The 11,235-nt window shown below is 39.6% G+C and overlaps 1 protein-coding gene across 1 annotated transcript; it reads left to right on the top strand.

The window, feature by feature from the left end:
* Positions 1 to 301: 301 nt before the first annotated feature.
* On the top strand, positions 302 to 6,856 carry LOC121053513. The gene is made up of 4 exons (XM_040520616.1): positions 302 to 1,660; positions 4,243 to 5,359; positions 5,592 to 5,717; positions 6,419 to 6,856. Exons 1-4 carry the CDS (start codon positions 302 to 304, stop codon positions 6,493 to 6,495), a joined length of 2,679 nt encoding a protein of 892 aa, XP_040376550.1. The 3' UTR covers positions 6,496 to 6,856.
* Positions 6,857 to 11,235: the final 4,379 nt, after the last annotated feature.

The following is an 11,235-nucleotide window of genomic DNA, read 5'->3' on the forward strand; positions in this document are numbered from 1 at the left end:
AAATTTACCCAAAAAAGCTGTCACACCAACGTTTGTAAGAGTTTCACAAGAATAATCCAGTCTCCAAAACTGAGATTAGTCACAGGAAAGGACAGGTTTATGGAAGCTGAAAGAGAGGGAAAAGAAAAAAAAAGCTTAGTCGAGAAGGGTAATCAGCTAGTACAGCAATCAGCCGGAGAGAGCAAAGCATCATCCATCCATCCGGCCGCGCCGTTGTGTCTATAAAAGCACCTCGAATCGACTTGTCCACGCAGCTGAGCTCATCGTGTGTTTGCGCGGCGAACTAGAACGACGGCCGGCCATGGACGCGCCCAGCGCCGGCGGCCAGCCAAACCCCCCTCCACCGCCGCCACCACCACCACCTCCATTACCCGAGACAGGATCCGATGCCGAGCCGCAAGAACTCGAGGAAGAAGCAAAAGAACTACCAGGAGAGGAGGCAGCAGCAGAGGAAGCATTCCTTCTGGCGCCGCCGCCGGAAGGCGCCGCCAATAACATGGCGTCGTCTCCTCCCGACGGCGATGGAGGAGGAGGAGAGGCCGGCGGCGAGCCAATCGTTCCCCCTCGTCCGCCAACTCCGCCAACACCACAGCACCAATCATCGACGGCGGACACGGAGGCGGACGGTGACGAGCAACCGCCGCCGCCGCCGCCGCGCGCGCTCCCAGCGACCGGAGCGGGCCAGACTCAACCACCCGGTGCCCCGGCGAGCAAGCCGCCGGAGCCAGCGCCGCAGAAGCGGCAGCAACAAGAGGGCGTTGCTGCTAAGGAGACCTCCTCGGCTGCTCACGGCGGCGACGGAGGCAGAAAGAAGACGGCGTCCAGCCGCTGGAGCAGGGTCCGAGCCGTCGTCTGGATATACACCCTCTTCCGCCGCAAGCGCCCTTCTCCTCCGACTCCGAGCGGGAAGGACGACGGCGGCGGTGCAGGGGCGCCCGACGAGGGGGAGGAGGGCAAACGCGAGGGCGGCATGACAGGTAAGGACAGCAAAGGCAAAGACGACAAGACGCCGGAGGTGAAGCAGTTGGAGGAGGAGAAGAAGGAGAAGGCGACGGGGACAGCGGAGGAGGAGAGGCGGAAGGAGAGGTGGACGAATCTCCGGGAGCCGCAGCTGCAGAAGATCCTCGAGGAGGCGTTCACGAAGCTGCTCGCCGGCGAGTTCGACCAGCTGAAAGAGCAGTGGCGGTGCTGCCTCGTCACCTTCGCCGCCTTCCCCGTCGACCACCGGGTGAAGAAGCAGGCCGTGACGTACTGGTGGGCCGCCCAGTTCGGGCTCCCGCACCACCTCCGCGACGGCGAGACGGCGCCACTGGGCGCGGAGGAGATCTTCCGCGAGCTCTGCGGCCGCGGCTTCCTCGAGCCCATCAAGAACCGGTGCAGCAAGGCGTCGCACGGCTGCCGCGTCAACCCGCTGGTGCACTGGATGGTGAAGCGTAAGGCGAGGGAAGAAGGCTCCCTCGTCGACCTCGACGAGCGCGGCGAGCCGGCGGACCAGCAGCCCAAGTCCGCCGTCCTCTGCCTCACGGCGAGCAACCGCGACCGGCTGCAGAGCATAGCCAGGTCGTCGGAGCCGCCGCTGTTCTTGGAGAAGAAGAAGTCCGGCCTCCAGCGAAAGAAGCCCAAACAAGCAACGACGCTTTCCCCTCCAGACCAAGCTAAGGTACCCTTTTCGATTTTTTTTTATTTTTTAAACCTTTTTAATAAATAATTTTATTACTAAACCTTTCAGAAAAATATTTACACCGTATAAACCTTTTGGCCACGACAACAACGTTGGCGTGACAAAATGGCTTGCCACGTCATTATCGGTGACGTGACAGCATTGACAAGACTGTCACGCCATGCCACGTTGACCAGGCTGTGTGGTAGCGTTGTCTTGCTACACCACCAACGCTGGCGTGGCCGAGGTTCAGTTTTGAAAAAAATTTGTCCGATGGTTTAGTAGTAAAATTTTTTGCTAAAAATGTTTATTTAATATATAGAAAATTCCCCCTTTTCCTATCTTCGGATACTTGTCACGAGATACTATCCACTTTCAAACTTTGATTATCATCCGTCTTGTTTTCTTATTTTCTAAATACCTAGAAATATGTTATTTTTAACTAAATATTTTGCATCCTAAATAGACTCATAGAACTTGTGTATTTCGTGATCCAATTATTTAAAGATCAAGCTATATTAGTCAGTTGCGCGACAATTATTTGAAATCAGAGGTGTCTATTATTAACTTTGGTTACCAAGAAATAAATTTTTGAACACATATTTCAAGTGGTTTCACCATAATAAACAAAAGCTATCTGTTATATGTCATAGTAATGCGAGATAATTAATGGGACAATTAGTACTATAGAAACACACTCTTGTTTGGCGAGTTTAAATTCTAGAAATACACTTAATGAAGGACGTAGTATTTAAAAATTTATTACTGAAAAGAAGCGGCCAAAGCTAGTATAAAGATGAATACATAAGTATCAAATGATAATAATTTGAAATATAGCAGCATATTGTATATAGCCCGAATTTCCACAATAATGCATATTCTTCTTTGAGAAGAAGGGTACTGCAATCAGAAACACTCCATAAAGACTTGACACGTTCATATCAAAAATTGAAACTATATAAACATCTATATCAACAAATGCAACTATATAGTTATAGTACCAAAACCATGCTTGACACTATATTTGTTCTCAAGCTTTATACAAAAGACAATTATGTCTATATTCATGTGGGTGTAAATAGGTACAACAATTTGTAAAGTTCTTGTTTTAGTGCAATAATTTAGTTAGTCCATGTAAATTAATAAATTAATCGGGCTAAAATAGCCACAAAAGAAAATTAGTGATGTTATACTATTGTTTTGATTGGCACAATGGCATTTTGAATAGGCGACTTGCCTATTCCGGGTAATTCATGAATCATGATCCATTGTGGTTTAGCCCAATCTATCCCTTATGTGATTCCGTTGTTAACAAAATAGAGTTTTGAATGGGAATGAGTAATATGGTCAGCAGAGGGCAAGCATAGAGAGCAGGCGAGTGCAAAAGTAACATATGCATGCATCCTCCTCCCTTGTAAGTTAGCATGCAATTCTAGTTACCATCGAATATCACAAATTTTCTCAGGTAATGTATTTTGGCCCTGATTTACACGAGCTAAGTTAGCAAGTCGTTGCATCTGAATGAACATTTATTTGTTTGCACCCACCGCATAAGTTCATGTGCATTTGATTTGTATGATAGATACATACCTATATTCAAATGTACACTTGCATGCACATGTACATATATTTTTTTGTTTGACCCGGTTGAATTTTTGATCTACGTTTGACCCTTTGTCTTATTCAAAAAATTTATATAATTATTAACTATTTTATTATAATTTGATTTATTACTAAAGTAACTTTAAGTATGATTTATAATTTTCTATATTTGGATAAATTTTTTGAATAAGACGAATGATCAAACGTAAATTAAAAAGTCAACGGCAACAAACAAGAAAAAACCCGAGGGAGTATATATCACCACGTCACAAGTACTTATACTCTATTTGGAAGACTGTGTGAATGTAGCAATCCTATACTCCTTTAATTTCATATTGTAAGACTTTTTAGTTATAACTAGATTCCTCTATTGATCAATGTATATTGTTTTATATGTCTATATTTATTAGCATCCATACTACTCTAGATAATGTTAGAAGGTCTTACAATGTGAAACGTAGGTAGTGCATAATAGTCATGACAGTAAATCCGCGACCACAAAATCAGAAATAGCTCTTCTACATATTGGTTCTATCTTATTTCGTCTATAAACTACAAGTTTATTATGCACAGACATTTACATCAAAGAGTTTCTCTAAAAACTTTACAATCAATAAATTTGTTCCAGACAAATGCAGATAATTCACTTTTATCCATTAGCAAAGCACATGTATTTAGCTAGTACCAAAATAAATACACATTTAGCCTAGAAATTAATTTGGAAGGTTTGAGTAAGCAAGTGGTCAAGAAACGTGTCAAAGATGCATAATTCACCCCCCTTCGGTTTGATTTTTTTAAAATAAGGAGTACCTATATTTAATATTCTTCTATATTGTTGAAAACTTTTGTTTGTGAAAGCTTCCTTCATCTGGGAAAACTCTTGTTTTTGTTAAAGATATAAATATAGACTACTAAAGTGATGTGATGCATGCTGCATGCACATCTGAACTAACATCCTTTCTATCTCTTGTCTACTCTAGGAGCAACAAAATGGCAAGACCCTCTCCGAGTTTAAAAACAAACGGGTGATCCTCAACATCAATGCACATGTGTATTGTCTCCCAGATAGCCTGTTACTCTTCCTTAGTGATAACTTGGTAGTGCTACAACTTGGTCGATGGTGGAACTCTGATAATGACACATATATGGAGGTGGAGAGGCTAGAGAAACTGAGTGCAATTGGAAACCTCAAGAACCTTCGATACCTTGGGATGTGTGGGTTGTCAAAGTTGACGGAGCTACCCAAGGAGGTCGGGAAGCTATTAAAGCTTGAAGTTCTAGATGTCCGAGGGTGCCAAAACCTAACTTGTGTATCATCTAGTATTAGCAACCTTAGACAGTTAACCCACTTGGACTTAACTGAATGCTACATGCTGGAGCAAATCAGGCGGGAGATCACCTTCCTTTCAGAGCTTCAAGTCTTCAAGGGATTTGTCTTTAGCACTGATGCAGAAGGATATTGGAACAAGATGTGTCGTTTACAGGACCTTGGGGGGAGTATGAAGAAACTTCACAAGCTCAGTATAAATGTCACCACCGATGCAAATGTTGACAAGAATGAGATGGCACAACTTAGATTTCTTGATGCCCTCAAGTCATTAACAATAACATGGGGTGAGTTGCCAAGCGTCTTAACATCTGCTGGAAGATCTAAGCAAAAAGATCAACTCCTTGATAAGTGGACTAGCCTAGTGTTGCCTCCAAACCTTGAGAAGCTAGATGTCCGGTGTTATCCCAAGAAAGAAATTCCATCTGAGTGGTTTAAACCAAAAAGGCGTGTTACTCATGAAAAGCTCATGAAGCTATATGTGAGAGGTGGGGCAGTGGAGAAGTTAGATCTTCCTGAGGATAACAAAATTGAGATTCTACGACTAAGATATCTCAAGGAGTTCAATATGAAATGGAGTAAAATGCATGATATGATGAAAAATCTTCGTTATGTGGAGTTTGTTGTCAATGATTCTAAGGTTATGAAGAGTAAAAAAGGAAAACAACAAGATGCCAATGTTGAGCTAAAACCTAACATACCAGAATACATCTTGGATGAGCATGGGGTGTGGGAATTGGATAAACTGGAACCTAGACAAAACAAGAAAGGTACGAGCTTCACCTCCTATTTTGTATTCAATAATTATTTAGCATGTAACTGATTTGTTATATAGTTTTCAACATTTGTGTTATACAACTTTATTTCCTAATTTTAGAATCTATTGTTGCAAATGTTTCTTTTGACTCCAATATGGTTGGAAAGATGACATCATAATGATAGGAAATTTTTTTGCTAGTGTGAAAGAGTCTGACACTAAACTACATTTTCTAATTTTGGAAGATTCGGGAGATCCTCAAGGTCCTACTACAGAGCAGCCAACGAACAATAATGTGGAGACTGGTGGGGTCGTTGCTTATCATAATGAAGATATCCCAAAGACTCATGACTCTAAAAAAGCTCATGAAGGTAAGTACTGATAATAGATGCATTGAGAAAATTGGAAAAGTACCATCGTAAAGATATGCAAATTGCAACCTGTCATCATATGTGATAATGATATAGTATTTAGGTCCCCATGTCAATCACACATATTGAGGTGTTTTCCAACTCTACCATCTTTGCAACTGTACCAAGCAAATTATCTTACATATTTTTGCTCTATCAAAAATGATAGTCAATAATGTCTTCATTGTGGTGCTCATGCTCCTACCTTAGCTATGCCAAAAAAAGATACTTCTGAAACCTAAGGTTTTCATTTAAAAAATGTGCTAATGGTGACAATACAATTCTCTCCTATATCATAAGATCAATGTAGGAGTTTTCATTTAACTTATATTTATTTACTTTCTCTTAGTCCAACAACAATTGATACTTTCATCCATTTTTGTAGAACAAAAGGAAAATTAAGTGAATGGTCCTAAAGTGTTCCTTTCATCTAACGAGGGATCTAACAAGGAATGTGGAAAATTAGATGTACCCAATGAGCAATCTTCCAAACAAGACGTCTCATCTAACACATCTAACAAGCATAATGCAATGGAAATGGAACACAAAGTACCTAACACATTTGAGAAACGATATTAATAAGATAAAAAATCTGACACATATGATAGACCAGCCTACTAGGGAAATAATTAATTCAATTAACATAATGACAACTCTATCAGGGATGAAGATAGAAAGGTCCAAAACGACATCAAGCAAATATCCTCTAGGAGAAATGGAGGAAAAAATATCAATGTGACAAGATCATCAACATTACAACATCATGTCTCCAAAATGGTATCCTAGGTTCGACTCCTTGTTGGAGCGATTATTCCAGGATTCTAACGGCTTTGTGCTTTCAGGCGTAGGCGTCGTTCCTCGCTGATCAGGCTTCAGAGGTGCTCATAGGGGTAGGGTTTGCGTGCGTGCGTTCTTAGAGAGAGTGTGCGTGTGTTGTGAGCGTCTGCGTTGTACTGTGTTTTAAAAAAACACTACTCTTTACACCACATACAAGATGTATCATTCGTCCAATAGAAGAGAAGAATTTCAAGCCAATGAAAGGTGCAATATTATGTGTAAGTCTTATTATGTTGTTTTTGTTGATCCCCAAAGAACTTTAATAAAAGGTGCAATATAGAAAGTTGCCTATCATTGCTTGTGTGTGTGCGTGAGGGAGAGAAATTATGTGTAAGAAACTTCTTATTTTGTTGTTTTTTGTTGATCCTCGTATCAATTTAATAAGCTTTGATTATCCATATATAATAGCATGTTACATGAACATTTACATAGGAGACCTATTAGTCAATATGTCTACTATTGACAATTGAGAGTTGATCAAAATATGTTTACATTGTAAGAGCTTCCGAGCTATATCTTAAGCTTGTTATATAGTATTGTGAGTAAATTTCACAAAAATACAAGTGATTTGGTCATTTTCATGCTAAACTATAGATTTAATGTTGTGTATCACAAAACTATAATTTTACCAATAAACTTCTCAGCAAATTACAAATTTAAGGTCTTGTATCACAAAACTACAGATTTAATGGGGAAGCTATCAAAGATCTACATGTTTTAAGTTCCACTATTCTCCTTTTTTAAGTTACAAATTTTATAGTTTCAGGAAAAAATGATGTTAAATCAATAGTTTTATGATCCAATGCCTTAAATTCGTAGTTTTGTGATAGACACTCTTAATATGTAGTTTTGTGATAGTCCTATCAAAGTATCGGTAGTTTCGTGAAATTTAATCTAGTTTTATTTGAAAATAAATTACACAAAAATATACATCAGGACGTTGTTGTACCAATAAGAGTATTAAAATGATATTGATGTTATCTAAAGGAGGGAATTGGCATTTTTTAAAATTAAAAAACTTCCAACATAATTAGAGGTAAAACCCTCCTAGTTCAATCCAAAATTTTTGTTTTCAATTTAGAACTATCACCCAAAACTTTTGGATTCAAATCTAATTTTATGATGGTAAGAAACACAAGTAGATCTAGCTATGCCTAATAAATTCTAGATCAAACAAAGTGTTGTCACATGTTGTCACCTGCGATCAAACAAGCACAAGCACATAGATCAGGAAAATAAAAAAATTGAACTCAGAAACATGAAGAACAAGTAAAAAATGATGTGATACATGCAATTTGTTTCCTAAAATTTAGGTCTGCTAATACTAAGGTTGATTATGAGTCTCCTTCAACACTTCTCATCGCCAAAGAAGTGAAAGTGCATCTATCCCTAAGTGGAGTTTTGCAAATTGTTGACCAATGATTAAGGGATTTATGTGTTTATGAGTGATGAGCAGACGTTACGTCCTTTGAACGTGCTAAGTATGTAAAGACAACCCTCAAAGCAAAAATAAATCGAAGTGAAAGAAAGTTGGGCAAAGTTTGGTAGATAAAAGATCAAGTTGCCCTAAAGATAAAAGGAATCATATTGCTCTATTGGTACCAAATAATTTGACGAAGCACTAGTTTGGCTAGTGGTTATAACTAACTTGGACAATCAAGGTTGTTAGACTATCCAGCCGTCAACCCCCGATTTTGGAAACCAGGAACCCCATGTGTTTTCTTCTACTCATTATTGGACCAGTAGTTGCTACACACACAAATAGCCATATCGTAAGTATAATTCAAAAGAAATAAGACTAAAGGATCCATATACATTTCATAAGGCAATTAGGGCCATGTACTATCAAATGGACAATAGTGGAAACTGAATAGTGGTAGGCTCAAGTGAAGTACCCACATATAGTTAATTGACCTAGTTCTCGATCAACTCTCCAATCATCCTGCTAAGTATGCAAGCATACTAGTAAGTGCTTTCTCTTTCTGCTCGAAAGCCTCTATCTTCTAAATTTTCTAATATGAGCAAAAGTGACTATTATGCACTATACTCGGCAAACCATCTCGGAAAATGCACTAGTATGCATGGGTATAACCAGGAAGGCTATAGGTTCATCCGCATAAAGCAAGAGTTGCAATAGTATAATAGTAGTCTATAAATTGGATTTTCACAAACTGATTATCTACACATCATGTATTGTGCATTAGAGACTCACAGAAGACAAGATAACACTACCCATGCCATAACCCATATTCATGGGAGATTCTTCACTATCGGAGTACTGCAACTATATGCACCGAGGATCGTTTGACATCACATGCTAAGTGTTGTAGTCAGGAAACCCAAACATGTTCTACAAGTCATCAGAGCGGTGCAGCTCACTCTTAATTACCATTTTCTCTCACCCCAAGTTTTTATAAAACCAAAAGTAATCCAATGGGCATACCTCCTCCCATGACCACGAGCATGACTATTTGAATAGTTTTTGCTTCATAGAGGTGTCGTTTACCCACATTCCATCACACTCAAATGCTTAGGCAGTCAAGGCATTTGGCATGAGTGTAACGACAAGGCCTTTACAACACATCCCAATTGACAATATCATGGCCATCACATCATGGCGATGGCCCTATGTGTTCTAAGGTAGGTGACAAGTATTAGGATCCATCAATATTTGTAGAGGAAAGTCTCATCACACTCCTAATTGGTGCGCCAACTATCGATGTTTTGTAGCATCCATACATAAAAGGGGGCGACAAATGAGACCAAAAGATGGATGGTGCACATGAGACAAGGAATTATTTAGGTTCATGCCTTTCAATGCGAAGTAATATTCTACTCTTGTTAGCTAGGGTTTAGCCATGTGTATTGGTTGGTGTTGAATAATCTAGTGTCCTTAGCCATAAGTTACGCCACTTTCTTTACTAGAGTCAAACTACATATGGTATTAACCTTATGTCTATACATCCCATACCATCTATAAAGAGGCAAGTGATGCGGATATGACAAATCCATACTTATCCACACTCATGAAGCCTCTCGAGGCATGAAAGGAGTCAAGGAATGAGTTGATGAAAGGATAACTTAGTCGGTTCATGACGGAAGATGATGAGATTCCTCAAGAAAGGTACAATCACATGATGATACTCATCTGTAATATTTGAGATATCTATGATAAAGACATGATCAATCATGTCATCATCAAGATACACCACCGTCGTTATAACTGCTACACATGCAGTCCGGCTCCTCACTCATTGCCCATGTTTTCTTATGACCCACATTCACTAGAGCTTGCCCCTCGAGCACCTGCACATGTCATCGAACTTGTGTGTGAGAGACAAGGCTAAGGGGACGAAAGGAGGGTGGAGAAGATGTGATGAGAGGATAAGATTTGATGTGAAAGTGTGAAAACAAAATTTGGATTTAGCTGTTAGAGGAAAAGCGGGAGAATATAGCCGAATCAAACGAGAATTGCGGCAATCTAACTAATCTGCTGGAGATAGAATCAGACAAGCCGATAGAAAACGGATCGGAGTAGAAGATGAGTCCGATTGAGTCCGGGAAAAATACAAATTGATTAGGGAAATAAGTAGAGTCTGTGTAAAACAATACTTGTAAATAATAGGTTTGTTTTAGGTATTTGTTTAGGTAAAATCCCTATGTAATAAGTTAGGTAATAGATATGAATATGTGTTTGATTCTAGTTAGTTTCAGGGGTATAAATATAACACCCCGTAGCTTGTAAAATCATCAACAATCATCTGATCAATACAACTTTCGGCGCATCGCCAAACTTTCGACAGGAGCGAGCTCTTGGTGCTAGGTTAATAAACTTCGCAATGTGAGTTGGTAATTGTCAACCCATCGGATCGATTAGACAGAACTGTCTCGATTTAGTTCGATCTTCTGTATAATCTATTCGATGGTTTAACTGAGGTTTGCTATTTTTTCGATCTATGGTCTAGTTTGGAGTGATAGTTTATCCTCGATCAGGGTTTATACTTGCGTCTTATCCGATTTATTGATATTGGTTTAGTTTGTATGATTCTGCCTTGGTTTAATCCGATCAATCTCGTTTACTAAATTCGTATCTATGGATTAGATTGAATATACGTATTTCTTCTGTTGGAGTTCTAGCCAACGTTATCTCGAGTAATCTATTGGCTTATTCGATAAACTCATAGATCGTCATGTAGTCTATAATTATATTAGTTCAGATTGCATACTGTGTCTTGGTTTGGTCCGATCTATGTTAAATCCGGTCCGATCTAGTTCCAAAAGTTGTCTGATTCACTAAGTTTGACAAATAAGTTAGTAGATTACGTTGGTATAATAGTTAATCATCAGTATTATGCAATTTTGTGTTGATTTCATGCTTGATCATGTTTAAACCTGAACTGCATTGGTTTAGCCCGATCTTCTAGGTTTGATCTGAGCATGCATGTGGTTATTTAATATTGTTATATAGCGATGGCTAAGCTAGCAATCTAGTTTTATCTATCTAATTTATGTTGAACCCTATCGACTGCTGACTACAGATCGACTGGTTAATCTTGAAACTACCTCAGTTAAGTCCAATCTTTCAGGAGTGATTGGTTGGTTGACTTATTTGACAATTATCGTACTCATAATTCAACCGATA

The sequence above is a fragment of the Oryza brachyantha genome, chromosome 2, assembly GCF_000231095.2.
Source record: "Oryza brachyantha chromosome 2, ObraRS2, whole genome shotgun sequence".
NCBI classification, from domain to species: domain Eukaryota; kingdom Viridiplantae; phylum Streptophyta; class Magnoliopsida; order Poales; family Poaceae; genus Oryza; species Oryza brachyantha.

What these genes read in the sequence shown, in the direction of transcription:
- LOC121053513 (XM_040520616.1), top strand. Translation starts at nt 302, where the DNA reads ATGGACGCGCCCAGCGCCGGCGGCCAGCCAAACCCCCCTCCACCGCCG. An exon ending in CCCCTCCAGACCAAGCTAAG is followed by an intron (nt 1,661 to 4,242) that starts GTACCCTTTTCG and finishes TGTCTACTCTAG; the next exon opens with GAGCAACAAAATGGCAAGAC. An exon ending in ACCTAGACAAAACAAGAAAG is followed by an intron (nt 5,360 to 5,591) that starts GTACGAGCTTCA and finishes TAATTTTGGAAG; the next exon opens with ATTCGGGAGATCCTCAAGGT.